The sequence below is a fragment of the Scomber scombrus genome, chromosome 18, assembly GCF_963691925.1.
Source record: "Scomber scombrus chromosome 18, fScoSco1.1, whole genome shotgun sequence".
Lineage (NCBI taxonomy): Eukaryota > Metazoa > Chordata > Actinopteri > Scombriformes > Scombridae > Scomber > Scomber scombrus.
The window spans coordinates 22,723,182-22,739,321 of record NC_084987.1 but is presented as its reverse complement, the minus strand read 5'-3'; the positions used below and the strand labels follow the sequence as shown (position 1 = coordinate 22,739,321).

Sequence of the window (16,140 nt, the reverse complement as noted above, 5' to 3'; positions counted from 1 at the left end):
CAATATCAGGCTCGTTCATTTTATCATTCAATTGCAGTAAAACCACCTAATTCCAGAAGTTATGCTGATACAGGAGATTAAGAAGAAAAGATGTTGTGAAATCATAATGTTTGCTTCAATAAAACCCCCAACTACTATTTTATTTAAAGACATGCTGAAACACATGCTGCTGAAGTCTGAAGAAAATAGTTATAATTATTTTATCAGTGTGCAGGTTTTGATCGTCTCTTATGTTTGTTATGCATCACAGCGTCCACCTAAAGCTGCCACACAGCATTATACAGCAGGTCCAGCTTGTGAAATCTAACAGCAGGAAACCAAAAGAAATATTTGCTCTTGTTACATCTGATAAAATTGGCTTGAAAACATGTAAAGATGAATGCATCTTTGATATTATTTGACTGGGTATGCATTTATACTCATATATTTTTGAGAATAAGTATATCTGTTCAAATCTCTGTATGTTCCTACACTGGAAAATGTCTGATTATGTAGGGAGGGGTCTTCCTCTGACAGGTGTGAAGCTACCAGAGTGGTTCCCACCATTAAACACAAAAGACTATTTATAGAGACGGAGCAGGCAGCCAAAGACACACTGATGTGTTCTCTGTCTAATCTCTGCATGTCGCTCAGGGGGTTGTTTTTTTTTACCTTCATTTATTCAGGGAAGTTTCACTGAGAGGCAGCCTCTCTTTTGTAGGAACGCCATGATCACATTCACACATTCATACATAATAATACTTAATAATGCTGCTGAGACTGATGTGTTTTTGTGTGTACGTGCACACAAACACACACAAGACAAACAATACTTTTTTTTCTTCGAACTGTCCAAGTGAATTAAGTGAGAAAAGCGAGCACTGAAAAATACTTACTGATGGTTATATCAAATTCTCATTGATAAATCAGGCTCAAAACAACGTGAAACACTGAAAAGCTCAAAACAAGCTGTAAACAGAAGGACTCATTACTGTTATCTTGTGAGGGAGTTTCAGCTATGCTACAGCAGTGCCCTCTGGTGGAGACATTTCACCAATTTGTCTCCGCATCTGTGCTCTCTTATCTTATTATCTGACAAATGGAGACAGCACAAAGATTAACTTATCCCAGAGGGGAACTGGTTTACACTGTGTGCCCAAAACATTATAAAAAATGGTACTGCAGCACGTAAAACACTAAGTCCAGACATAGATTTTTACCATTTGTCCACAGTTTCCTGCTAAATCCAGTGTTCCTGCTCATAAGATTAATGGCCACTTTATCTTATGCTTAGAAAATGTAGACCTCAGGGGGAACAGAGTGGAGGATTAAGATGTTGGCTGCTCATATCTGGTTTAATTTAGATGATGGCAGTGGAAATGAATCACACCCACACTAACCTAATTGAGAGTATATGATAACTGATCTGTGACACAGAAGATTTAGAGACAGCTTTTAGCTCATCAGATAATGCTGTTAAAAACCCAAAGGCATCTAACCAGCTGCCTCACCTCATTGTAAAGCGTTTAAAAGACTCTATTCAGGCCCACGTTCTAAATTGTATCGAAGTGTGACACATGCCAAGGCTTTGATACCAATGCTGGCAGTGGATAAGCAAAACTACACACAAGAAAAAAGCTCTAACAGAAAAATATCTAACTACTAGTGCCACAGCAAACCTTTAATGATTTCCCCGCAAATCAACAGGTGAGCCTCCACTGCACCAGCTGCTCCTCTGACTGGAGGCCAACAGCAGCCCCAACACTAAAAAAAAGATTAAGCTGTAAATTAGTGCTGTACTCAATCTACTAAAACACAAGAACTACACATGGTTAAATGAAAAGTGTAAAGTAAATGACAACCAGCACTTTGCCTAAGAGCTGAACACCGCACACTTCTCATACCTTACCACTGCCAATACTCCTGGACTGTTCTGACCATTTACAAAAGAAACTATAAATTGTTGGCAGACTCTAGCAAATTCAATATTTACATAAAAATCAAATACCTCAACGTGCATTTACACCCCTACGTTATCCTAATAATGAAATAATCCTAATTATATCACAGAATTCGTTTGGCCTGCATGTGAACAGGAGCAGGAATGAAGCTGACACACTCAACATGATTGTGCCTGGGTCCTATAGTGTCCCCCTATTGAATAAGGGACTGTATGAAAATGATTAGAAGGGGAGGGGGGTTGAATCTTATATTTCATTACGTAAAAAAGCAAGTCCCTCCTCAGCATTATGAATATTTGTTTTTACAGCCTCCTTTTACTAAGAAAAAACTAACAAAGGTTCCATTTAAGAGGAACTGGCACTGTGCACCTCCCAGACCCCATTTTGTATTTGTCTTACAGACTTTTCTTCCTTTTTTTTTCTTCTTTCTACATTGGACAAATAATGATTGTTATTTGGGGTATAAAATGATCTTTTGGCCACTTGGGGGCAGCAGAAACAAAACTCAAACAACACTGACATATCAACACCTTTGATATTTGATGATATGTCAAACCTGTTAGCAAGCAGCTGCTTATTCACACATCAAACAGTTGTGGAGCACCATTATCATTCATTTAGAGTTGTGTTTCTGTCTGCCTGGCGAATGCAAGTCCAATATTCACACTTGTTTAGCTCTGTCTTTCATTTCTACCAACTACTGCGGGATATTTCTGGCTCTTTAGATGCTAAATGCTCTGCTAACTGTCTGTTATAAATCTGTCTTGTGATAAATCACATAAGGGATGACTGAAATCAAATATAAATCCAGGATGACAAAAAATTAAAAGGACCTCTCCTTCTCACCAAAAAAAAAGTCACACTACCATCTCTACCTTTCCAGACACCCTCCCCAATCCCCCAATATGTGTACAGAGATTATGATCTCATAAAATCAACACATTTCAAACCAATACTGACACAAATAGCCAATGTCCTAAAATCATAGCTGGTACGAAAAGGCCGTGGGGCAAAGCTACAGTGTTAATGGTGCGACAATGTTTTAATACAGGTCAAAAGGTCAAATTGAACTGCTCACAGTCTATCACATGACGGTGGCAGCAGCCTACGTGTAGAGCTGTGAGGAAGGCGGTAAAAAGTATTTACAGTAGTGGAATGGCACTTTAAGTTTGCCTCTCCACTGGTCTGGATAAGTGCCTAATCAGAGGCTCTTCACAATATAAAGCTGCATTCTTCATTACAACTCTTCACTGAAGCACACAGTAGAGCTTTAAACAGAAATTACTTTTAAACTGCAAAGTCTGGATCCACTTGTGTGTCCCCAGATGGCCGAGTACCATTGTCTTTTTTAGGGAACGAGGAGAAAAAAATTGATCTGTCCAAACAGCAAACAGAAAAATATCTACAATGTGCAAATAAAAAAGGTATGAGGGGGAAAATGTGCTCAAGAATTCATCTTATTGTATCATCAGTCTTTACGGGATTGAATTAGACGAGAAGGGGAGATGCTGATGTGGATCTGTACGCAGTAAAACAGGATTAATCGGAAATGAACGAAGGGCGATGTTGATATCTGTGCAGCTGTGAATAAGCGGGTGAGGTCTTCCCAAAGTCTAAATCAAAAGATGAGCGCCGGCAGGGGATCGGGAGGGTAAAAAAAAAAGGGAAACGACAACAGCAAAACGAAGGGGATGGAGGAGACACGCGGAGCAAAGATGGCTGAATGGGTAGCACTGATAGAAAAGGTTGTGACTTGTGATTAGGGCAGCGAGGATGAAAGGGACTCAGAAGAAAGCGAGTAGAGATGGAGAATGAGTCTGGCTGATTGGTTTCCATGGTAACTGCTGATGAGGTGTGGGGCTAAATAAAAGAGCGGGTCCTTCTGGCTTGGTGTGGATCACTGTCACATCTCTCTCACACACACTAACACATTAAATGCTGAGGGTGTGGAGGAGCACACCTCTCCTCATCACCGGCTGAGGATGAATCAGCTCTGCTCTTTACTTTAATCTATCCTGTGTGTATCCATGTGTTTGTAGCTTCTATTATTGGTCAGTGAGCAGCTACTCACGCATATTTTTCCAGTTTACTCCGGACCACCCTGTGGTCACAAGCCCAGTTCTTTAATATTAACTTATGAATAGTTCACTGACATTACTCTGTATGGTTCACTGAGCAGATCGAGCACTGCAGCGAGAGATGCGGTTACTCAGCATGTTACTGGCTGTTAATCATCTTCATCTTATTACTTTTTAATTTTTGTTTTGCAGTTTTTTTTCTGGGTCACATGGAACAGAACCTGAGCCAGCATGTACTGGGATAAGGTGTATCTTATCAGTGATAGACTGGCTATCCTTCACACTCGCAAAAAATATCTGTTAAATTGTTTTCTAAATGAATCCATTATTTATTATTTACGTTATGAACCCATAGCTGCAGTTATACATGTTTTTTTCTATGATTTCTAAACAGATTTATGGTAATGTATCCTCAATGGATATAAGAGGTCCAGCCACTGTTTAGGCTTGTTATGATAACTACTTCTGTTGGATGATATAATGATAATATTATTATATTATCATTATATATATTAATTATTATGACAGGCCTACCACTGTAAAGACTGAATATCACATTTTGTGGTGGGATCAAAGCAAACATCCAGACTCTGTTAGCGTATGTTCAGACTGCATCATTTCCAAATAATGGATTTGTATTTGGATACATTCCTGGTGCAGAGAGGCCCAGGAATCACACCTGAATCCTTCTGGCTGGAGTGTTGACAGCACTAACCACTAAAGCACCTCACAGTCAATAATGTAATCTTGTTTAAGGCAGCAGAGTGGCTCAGTGGTAAGCACTGTCGATTCACAGCAAGAAGCTCCGGGGTTTGAATTTGGAGTAAAAGATGTGCAGGTAGCATTCTGCAAGTGACGTGGATTTGTCTGAATTGCCACTGGGGGTGTGATTTACGGCTGCGTTAGTGTGTGTGTTGGTGTGTGTGTTGGGCCAGTGACAGAATGGCGACGTATCTAATGGTGTTTCCGTGAGGACGGATGGTTGGATGAGTGCAGAAGTGTGTAGTGGTGTGTAGCGGTGGCTTAATGGAGAGCACCTCTGCAAAATACATCATTTCATCATTTCTGCCATACGGTTGCCTGCCTGTACTTCACACTGCCCTCTCAGCCTCGGCGCCCAAAATCTGCCATTTTCACTTTACCGTTTTCACCTCTTCAGTTTGTAATGATTTTCTCTCTTGATCCACATCATTGACTCAGAACCCAAACCTCTTTTTTTCTCACTCTTGATACACAAAACTTTGTATTTTCAATTATCTGATAAAATGTAATACTGATTTCTACATAAGGTGTCTTGATTGCAGGTCGGGTCATAATGTACAGCAAGAAAATGAATGAAACTAAGGCTGTGTAAGAGAGCAACAGCATCATTCTAATGTGAAGGCCTCTTTTAAAAGCACATTACAGATCCAAAAACATTGTTCTGCAACAATTCTGTGCCAGAATGGAAATTACACTAAAAAAAACAGAGAGAAAACTCTCATGTTTCTGTCTGCTTAGCAACAGCATCAGTAATGAGATCAGCTCCTCCAAGCCCAGTTCATTCTGTGACTCAGTGCCCGGCATTCACAACTTTCATCAGAGTCTAGTTATATCTGCTGTAGTAATTTCTAAATATAGAATAATGTCCCAGGCCTGTTTCCACCTGGCATTAAAATGTGTTTGGCCTGTTGACAGTAAGGGCAGAAAACTGTGGCGTGACTGTTCTTACTTTGTTGTTTCTACATTTTAATGTATCACGTCAAACAAAATCAGCCTTTGAAGAAAAATCAATCGATCCTTCTTCCAAAGAGTGAGTCATGCTTTGGATTTCTCCCCATGTTGAAGTGGTGTGCATGGGGCTGCAGTTAGAGCAACACATGTCAGGCATGTATTAGTATTTCCAAAAAGCTAAAACGAGAGAGAAAGTGTAAGAATTGGAATAAACAGTGTGTACTCTAACAGGAGCTGAAATCATTACCATGTGCACCTAACTAGCTTACTATCAGAAGTACACTATAAGTGAGCAATACACCTAAGGAGGCCAAGGAGCATATCATTAACTAACAGCATTAGTTTGTTTGGTTACAGGTTTCATTAACTAAAACCCTGTTCATAACTGGAACATCCACTGTGTAGTACATTTTCACCGTGTGAAGCCGGTCCTGGATGCTAGTAGAGTTTAAGCTAACCAGCTCTGTCCCAGAGTCTTGATGGGTGACCCGCACATTTTGATGAAACTGGTCAAAATGACCTGACTGTGTAATCGGTCGGACATGTACGGAGTTGAGAAAAAGCAAGTGGAGATTTTTTAGTATCCAATGTATTCGGTCGGGTTTTGGTTCTATTTAAAACAGGTCGGGTCAGGTACAGAATTTAATTAGTGATGCTGTCGGATAACAGGTCGGGTGTGGTTTTAATCACAGTGAATATGGGCGGGTGCAGGTTCACAAAACGGTAACAGTGAAGGACTCTGCTCTGTCCAGCTCATCATTGGACACTCATGCAACCTCAGCAAAAACGTACTCCATAGCGTTACATTTTGGACTGAAACTAATGATTACTGTCATTATCCATTAAAATGTTAGAAAATAATGAAAAATCTGCTGTGATAACTTCCCACAGGCAAGAGGATCATATAGGATAAAGAAAAGCATAAATCAATGTATTATTACAGCTCTTGTAACATTTTGGCATACACACTGATAAACATAGAGACTGAGTTGAGTTGTAAAACTGGCACATTATCATTGTAAACTGTATATATGCTGTGCAAGGACTAACTGGGGTGGAAAAGTTAGTGCAAATGTCCCCTAATGGTATAGTCTGTGCATTTAGCAGTACAGCCATGAAACTGGCTGATGCCTCATAATATTGAACTATCTCCATTGTATCATACAGGGTTTAAATCTTTCACTGGTAATCAATAATTCCACTCAATATATGCATCTATATTGATTACAACAATATATGCACATGGATTAAACTGGCGGCTCTGTCCTAAATGCACACATTCATGTTGTCATCTCTATAAGAACTTTTTTCTCTGCCCACCCTTACAGGTGACAGCTGCTGGCCTATTTTCTCTGGCCCTGATTGCTTACTAGACTTCTCCATATCAGTACAAATAGATAGAAATACTCTCCAGCTCTCTCTCTGTGTCACACACACACACACAGATGCAGAGTTAGCGAGGGAATCGACTGAGACCTGAGGGGCTGAGAGCTGATGTGTGGGAGGCATATGGTGGAGTGGCCTAATGGAGAGCTTTTACAGTGTATTATAACCAGGGGGACCAGTGTTCTCACAGGCAGGCTCATATGGGCGGGCCAGATTAGTGTAAGTATTGTACCCTGGGTCTCTCCTTTGGGAGCCAGGTAGACACACAGGTACAGTAGAGGAGGGGAAGAGGGAGGGCTTGCTGAGGTGTTCAGGTAAAGGGCGACTCACACACACACACACACACACACACACACACACACACACACACACACACACACACACACACACACACACACACACACACACACACACACACACACACACACACACACACACACACACACACACACACACACACACACACACACACACACACACACACACACACACACACACACACCTCAGTATACTTGTAAGCTAAATATGACAAGGCACAGTTTAGATTGTAGCCACTTCAGTATTAACTTCAGTATCACCCCCTTAGTGTCGTTTATCGGATACTCCTCTCTCCTCCCTGCCTGTCTGGGATAATGATTGGCCTGAAGTCACATCACCATATACCCAACCAATCTTGGTAGATACCCCATTGGCTGATACTGCTAGTAATATGCTTTATGATGACCCTGATGAAGGCCTCAAGTCGAAACGCACTGGTCTATCAACAAAATTGTTCCATACTACAAGTGTTGCTGGAGCTTTAACTTTTTTTTTTAGACTTGTTTCCTTCTCCATACACCTTGGAAGGAGGTGAAGCTGTGCCAGAAACCTCTACTCTACTTGTTAAGTGACTTTGAAGAGTAAAGCAGATTTCTTGACCCGAAATTTAGACAGTTTTATGTTATAATCACTTATCGATCAAAGGGATCATATGAAAAAAATGGAATGTGCATACAGTAAAATACAGTTTGCTTTGCACACACATTGTCAGATGTGTTTCAAGTTTGTATATCTTTTACACAGTTCATTTTGACTATAAATGTAGAATTGTTATGAACTGGAAGATAAGATCTCCAAACTGCTTCAGTTTGTGTAGTTGGCTGGAGGAGTTTATTGACTTAATAGGGATGGAAAGAGCAGCTGCTACACTGAGGCACTTTGATCCAGACCTGGAGGCTATGCAGGATACAATAAGGTCATATTTGAACTCCTTACCGGATTATGTGTAATTGTATAGTTTTTTAAGGATCTTTTGTTGGGGAAAAAAGGGATATGTATTGATGTATCGTATTTATTGATGCCAACCCACCTTCTCCCAGATTTGTTATATTTTTTGTGCTTTTGTTGAGTATTACTTTATGTGTGTATGTCTTGTTTGTATTGTATGTCCAGTCATATAAATACAATTTTTGACTATGTTATCATGTTTAATTTTCACTATTCTGCTTCCGAAGAAAGAATAACTGGTTCAGAGAAGCTGAGGCTGAACATGTAGATAAGAAAGTTGTGAGATGGTGCTCCCAGTGGATGCAAAAACATATCAAAAGCCTCTCAGCAGCTGCAAGAAGCTCCCCCAGAGAGAGAGAGAAACATGATAACTTATAGACAGTGGACTAGCTCTAGCTTTTTAATTACTTCTGCAAGTGAGAAAATGCTTTGTAGCTTTCATGCCAGGTGGCTATACATCCTGTGTTTCACCCTCCAACACACACACTGAGCTCCTGTGTGTTAGCGTGATGCTCTGAGCTTTAGTAAAGTGTGACAACATTGTAAGAGATCTTAACTCGACGCAGTACTAAAGTGAATCTCAACATGTAAATCCAGCCTGACGTAACATCTGCATAATGCACCTGCAGTGCGATGATGCAACACAAACAACATCTCTGATCTGAATCTGTTACAGAACAATGCTTTTGAACGTGTTGGGGCGCTCCGGCTCGAAAGCTTGACGGTCGGGTTACTTGCAGCCAGTGAGCTTCTGGCGATGCTCCGTTTGTCTAATTAGATTACAGACAGTCTGATTACCTCACCAGCGCGTGGTTTTTTTTCTCCACCTCAGTTACGATTTGGTGAAGGCTGCGCTGGCCTCCGAGTCATCTGTCTGACTGTTTTCGCAATCAATGTAGAGAGAACGCTTTTCTGTTTGTGTTTGGTCGCTGTGAACGTTCTCGGCCCCATCACGACGACGATATAACCTTTTGGCGTGATCTTTATGGAGCGGCGGCTTCAAATCATCACAGTACAAGTGCTGTGAAATGTGCTCCGTCTGCGCTGTGACATGCACAAGCACCTCCATGAATCATGCAGTCCGGAAAATATACACCGGGAAAAGCTTAAACAACAGAGCCGCCTTTTCTTTTTTTTTGCCCCTGGTGCCAGAACACCAGGGAAAGTGTCACAGCGAGCAGAGAGCTGTCCCAAACTCTACTGTCGAGCCTGAAATATTTACTGCCGAGGCTTAAGATTGTAGAGATATAGAGGAGAGGAAAAGAGTATCAAGCTGGGCAGTTAGAGTCAAAATCTCAGAGCTACAAAAGGGTTTGAAAGCTAGAAAAAATGTGACATTTGGTAGTTTTCTTAACCCTTGCATACTATCCACATTCAATATCTCATCATAATTAGTCTCTGTATCAAATTTCTGTGCAACAAATCATTCATGAATATCTCATAAATTGGTTGATTAATCCTTAATGAAGCTTTCAGAGAGCAGAGAGAGTTTATTCTTTAGTTTGTTATGCTTTTTGTCAATGGAGAACAAACACAATCACACTAACACAGGAGATCATAATGAGTTCAATGAAGCGTACTAAATGTGAATAAATATGGGTCAGACAAAAATGAGTATCGGCTGCACGCTAATGTTATTAAAAAAAAGTTGAAATATTTCTTCTTTTTTTAAAATTAAAATATTTTCTGTCACATTAGGAGAAGTCGTCGAATTTCAGGATAAGAGAAAAATGTTTTTGGGGTGTTTTTAATGCTGGGAAATGTTAAAAATGGGTCGAAGTTAAGCCTGAAGAGTGTGTAAGGGTTATTAACACACGCAGTATCCGAGGCGTGTTCCTTACCTCCACAAACAGGAAGCAGGGGACGATGGAGCTGCTGCTCTTCACACTCGGCTTGTCCTCCGTAGCCATCCCTTTCTCCGTTTTCTTCGAAAGTCCCTCTGTCCAGCTCTCTGTCTCCTTAACCTGAAGGAAAGAGCATCGTAGGTTAATCCACCGGCCAACCTGAGGTCAAGTCCTGAGTGTGACATTAAGTGGAATCCAATCAGAGCAAATGATCTTTGGATTCATCTGGAGCTTTTTACTTGATGACCTTTCTTTCTTTTCTGCACAATCACGCTGCTGTTCTTTTTTCATTGAATGCAGGACGTTGTTGTTTCTGTAATACCTTTGTATTTATGTATGCTACATGCATGAATATTTAATACTTGTACTAAAAGTAAACTCATTCCTTTGCACTCTGGGCTATGTGCATTTTACAAACTACTGTACAGTGTCCCAATATGTAAGAACTGAAAAATTTAACATCTTAACAGCGTCTCAACACATACTGAAACATTATTAAATATGGCATAAACTGTTATATGTAAATTATTACATCATATAACTGTTACATTACATTACAGTACAATCACCACTGCTCCCAGTAAACCAAACACAACAATATCATTATTACATATCATCATGCAATATCATTATCACACTCAGGTATATTATCGTTCATTAACACCAATATTACAACATACTTTTACTATTTTTGATTTCCTATTGTTCATATTGCTTGTTTTACTTATTTTGTTATTGATGTTCTTTCTATTTTTGCTATCCACTAATCCTGTAAATTTCCCCATTGTGAGACTAATAAAGTATTATCTTATCTTAGTTAACACTTCACATGTCAATTCTCTTGATGTGAAGTGTTAACTAACAATATCAATTCACCCTTCACATGTCAAGCGAATTGTTTACAACTGACTTCTTTTTTTCGTTCTGTCTTTTCTTTTTTTTGTCTTCATTTTCAACGTGTTTGTAACTCGACATCATTGTAAATGAGGGCGACCTCAATGATTCTTCGAGTTTAAATAAAGGTTTGAAATTGAAATTGAAACTGAAATAGTGCCTGGTCCCAACAGAAAGTACTGAAGGTCGTTTGCGGAGTAAGTCGGCGAAGCTCAGCAGCTGAAAAGTGAACTGTTGATATGGGAAAGATACTAAACCCTGCATGGTAGCCCCTGCCATTAGAGCATGAATGTGTGTGTGAATGGGTGAATGTGACCTGTAGTGTAAAAGTGCTTTGAGTGGTCAAAAAGACTAGAAAAGCGCTATATAAGTACAGTCCATTTACCATTTACCATATGCTAGTTAATGAAGAACATGCTAGCACTAGCCATCCACAATGGTAGACTGACAGCTACAACCTGTCATGCTAGTGTGAACTGTTGCTAGTAAGTAGGCTGATTTTTTAATAGCTTTTCTAGCTTGTGATGAAAGAAGGTAGTCTGTGAGGAAGCACCCCTGCAAAATATGATGTTATAGTATCAGTACTATTGTTTTGGCATTACAATGTTCCCTCAGATTAAACGTCTGTGTTTAGACGATGAACAATCTAAACTTTTGCCACAATGCAAAACACACACAGAAAAGTCATCATTTATATACACAGAGACAAAGGACAAGGACTCCAACGCTGTACTATGGAGAACACGAGTGAACACACCTCACAGTGAACTGGTGGCACAAGCGTGTACAGCCAGATGTCTTTGCAAAAAGACTCAGAGCTGAGATTAAGTGTTCAGAGTTTTTGACATCACTGAACATAGATCACAAACTTTCTTTTCAGAGGCTTGACAATGACTCTGAATCACCTGCTGTCAGGCTGGACAGGTCTGAAAGGAACCATCACATATTGACTGAATAAAATGTCACAGAGGAGAGGAGAGGGAAGAGGAGGGGAAAAGGAAGAAATAAATTTCTTTTTGTTTCCCAGGAGTTGTCAGGTTGACCTCTATTCAAGTTGGTGAGTGGTGTTATGTGCTGGAGAGCTTTCTTCTTCCTAATTCCTTCTACACTGGTGGAAAGAATAGGCCTGAGGGATGAATAAGGCATGAAGCCAAGCTCTTAGCAGCCCTCGGAACAACACAATGTGCCAACCAAGACTGCTTTTAGAGAGGGTTGTTTGGACTCTGTATGTGTGCGTGAATGTGCACAGCTGCGTGTTTGTGTGTGGGACTTGTCAAAAAAAAGTGGATGCCAGGGTGAACAACCAGAAGCCCCAGGTAACAGAAACCAACAGTGAGAGAGAGAGAGAGACAAAAAACAAGAGCGACAGACGGAGGGATCGTTCCTGCTTCCTCTCCACCAGAGGCCGGTGGGAAGTGTTACTCTGAGTTTCGTTGCCTTGGCGGAGAGGAAAAGCACAAAGAGAATCCCCCCCCTCCTACAGTTTTGGGCCACCGGCTGAGATGGTGCACGCATGAGTTGCGAGCTGGTGGTGGTAGATCTCCTGATGAAGAAACTGTATTCAGGAGAGGGATAGAGAGAAAAAAAAACACTCGGGGTGGCCAGAGATGAGGCGGAGAAGCTTTTGATGATTAATAGCTGCTAAGTGGGACACCGAGCCAGGGAGGATTTCACCAAAAGAATGGGGGGATGAAATGATAAAGTTTGTTGCACCCCTCGGGCTTGTGCTCAGATTTTAGATCCCCCCCATACCCCCCCCTCGCCCCGCCCACATGTGCACGTTTTTGGCGAAAAGCGCAGCTGCTAATTTTCTCGGAAACTTTCTCTCATTGCTGAATTCGGGTGACGTGTTCGCTGCTTAATTAGCGGGAGGAAGTCTGTGGGCTGCTCAGCACGCGTGACACAGAAACTGACGCTGACGTCGCCGATCTCGTGTGAGGTCAGAGGCATTTAAAGGGGCGCTCCGCTAATTTTACACATCGAGTTCAGCGTGCTCTTTTTGGGGATTAGTCAGCCTGTGAAAATCATGTGTGAAGGAGCTTTCCAAGGATTGAGTGAAATTTAAGCTTGAAATAAGACGTTTAATAAGCAGGAAGGAGGACAATATTAAGTTGCATCATGGGAATTGTAGTTTTTTGGAGCTTGACCTTTACAACACACTTAAAGTCAGGATTTGGCCTCTGCTGTGTCGATTTTGATCTATCTTTTTTTTTTTTTTAAATCTGCGTTTATCGTGTCTCCTCATTTAATGGAAGTGCAATACCAAATCACTAGAGTGCCCCTTTAAGCTGCACTGATCTTCTGTGCATATGTGTGTGTGTATGTGTGTGTGTATAAGTGGAAAGAAGGAAGGAAAGAAGCAGTTCAGCTGGTTTTGATCTGATTAGAGCGAGCTGAGTGAAAAGGGCTCTAATCTGATAATCCATCTATCAATCAGAGGAAGATCAAGCCAACCTGTCAACAGAGGCAGAGACGTATGGATACATACACACACACACACACACACACTTTGGGGTTGAGGAAAGATAGGAGACACACGACTCGAAAGGTTAAGCAACAATAACACAGTACAGAATAAAAACACGTGAGAACTGAAATCAAAATGGTGGAGATGAGAGGAGGAAGAAAAAAAAGGAGGCTGCAGAGGGGAAAGTTGATTTAGCACCATCACACACACACACACACACACACACACACACACACACACACACACACACACACACACACACACACATGCTGGAGAGCAGGACATTGGTATCCTCCTCTTGCCTCTCCTAAGACTCCAGTCTAAGCAAAGAGACCAGGGCAGCCATATGTCCTCTCTCTCCCTGCCTCTGCAGTCCACCACCCTGCCCCAGGACATACAGTACACACAAACACACACGCCTGCCTGCCTGCCTGTGCATGTGAGCGCAGACACACTCATCTAATTGGGCACAACAATCTGTCTCATGCTTGTTTTTTACAGTTATTCCTCCCTTTGCCAAACAGTGCTCTTGTGTAGTGTTCACCATCACATCAATTTTATGCAGAAATCAATGCAGCAGCAGCAGCAGAGAGAAGGTGCAACAGCAATGCAGCGTTAAAATGCCAACTGTCAGTCAGCCGCTCTCCTCTTTCTGTGTGCTACATGCAGAGAAAGAAATTCACCATAACCTAAATATTCCAAGAGTGTGACTGCAAAATCGTTTTTTTTTTTTTTTTGGGTGAGCGTTTACCTGCAGTTCAGTGCCGTCGCCGTCGATCTGAGCGAAGCCTCGAATCCCTCAAACTATGTTGTCGCTTTGTTTTGTGTTTGTGTGTGAGCGTGTGTGTGTGCTCTTTTAACACAGACACCCCCCCCCCCCCCCCCCCCCGCTGATTCAGAATCTCCTTTTTTTCTCTCCTAACTGTACTTTCCATACGATCAAACACACACCTAAAGTTGATTCACAAACAAGCAAAACAGCAAACATCCCACTCTTCTGACTGTACGGCAATCCCTCCCTACTATTAATAGAACAAAGTAAAGGAGGAGAGTAAGAATGGTAATAGGATTTACCCAGTGCTGGATAATTAGGGGCTTCTGTTTGGGGAATACCACCGCGAGAAAGAGCAGAAAAACCACAGAAAAATACTGAACCCCCACCACCACACACACACACACACACACACACGCATACACACACACCTCTACAGACACTCAAAGACTCCACGCCACAAACATGGACTTAAAAAAAGAACAGAAAATGCTAAAAGCCGACTTCCCGCAGCTGTGGCACCCTGAGGAGAAAAGGGGGAAAAAAACCTGCCATTCGTCCATCCGTTCACTGCCCCCCCCACCCCCCACCCCCCTCTCCCCCTCCCTCCTCACCTCGGATACCTCGTCTCAGAGCTGGCGGTTGCCGTGGCACCAGATTCTATGCGGTGGCCATGTCAGATAGGATGATGGTTAAGTGGTGTGAAAATCTCCTTCCACCCAGCTGTCTGTCCTCTCTTCTTCTTCTCCTCCTCCTCCTCTTCTTCTTTCTCTCTCTCTCCTCCTGGTCCACAGCTTCTCAGACAGCTAGATGAAGAGACGGCAGCAGCAGAGGCAGCAGCAGCAGCAGCGGCGTCTCTGTCTCCTCCACACATGCACACACACACACTCACACACACACACGCACGCACACTCGCACCCTCCGCACACACTCGCCCTCCTTTTAATTAGCTTGTTCCCAACAACCGGCGCTGACTAATAAATTAAGTGGCTGAAATTACCTCCAGTGCAGCGCCCGGTCCGATGCGGCTGCAGAGGATGTTGAGAGAGAGGGAGAGAGAGAACATGTGTGTGAGAGAGGGTGTGTGTGTGTGTGAGACGGTGATCGAGAGAGAGAGAGAGAGAGAGAGAGAGAGAGACGAGAGATGAGAGAGAGAGAGAGAGAGAGAGAGAGAAGGGAATGGGGGGGGGCATGCATTATGTGTGTCAGCTCATTTGTATTCAAGGCTTGTTTTCCCTCTCTATCCGTCCCCTTTTCTCCCTCTGTCCACCTCACCCCTTATCTCCCCGCATCCATCCATCCATCCATCCCTCCCTCCCTCCTTTCATCCCATCTTTCACCTCTTGCCCTTCCCCTCTCGATGTGAGAATGGTGTGAGGAGATGTAGAGGACGTGAACCTGACCCAAACATTAGAGGAGAGAAGGAGGGATGCTGCAGATTGAAAGGATGGTAGTGAAGGAGGGGGGGGAAAAAAGGAGGTTGCACGTGTGTTTGTGTGTATTTGTGTGTGTGTGTTTATACGGCTGCCTCAAGCTCAGCACAATCTGGATGTGGGTTAATGATAAGCTGCTATTGATCTAGTGTTCCTGGAGCACATGTAACATCACAGGTCAGAGCTGGTAAGAGAAAGAGAGGGTGGCTAGACTGGCTGAACAGTATGTGTGTGTGTGTGTGTGTGTGTGTGTGTGTGTGTGTGTGTGTGTGTGTCTGTGTGTGTGTGTGTGTGTGTGTGTGTGTGTGTGTCTGTAAGTAAGTGTGTGTGTGTGTGTGTGTGTGTGT

The 16,140-nt window shown here is 42.2% G+C and overlaps 1 protein-coding gene across 1 annotated transcript in view; it reads right to left on the bottom strand.

Annotated features, from left to right (window-relative positions):
* plppr2a (phospholipid phosphatase related 2a) overlaps window positions 1–15,013 on the bottom strand; it is a 54,933-nt gene extending 39,920 nt beyond the window's left edge. The window contains exons 1-2 of the mRNA XM_062439025.1: window positions 14,975–15,013; window positions 10,225–10,347 (exon numbers count right to left, since the gene is read on the bottom strand). Coding sequence (XP_062295009.1) covers window positions 10,225–10,293 — 69 coding nt within the window. The 5' untranslated portion in view covers window positions 10,294–10,347; window positions 14,975–15,013. The remainder of the gene's footprint in view (window positions 1–10,224; window positions 10,348–14,974) is intronic.
* Window positions 15,014–16,140: the final 1,127 nt, after the last annotated feature.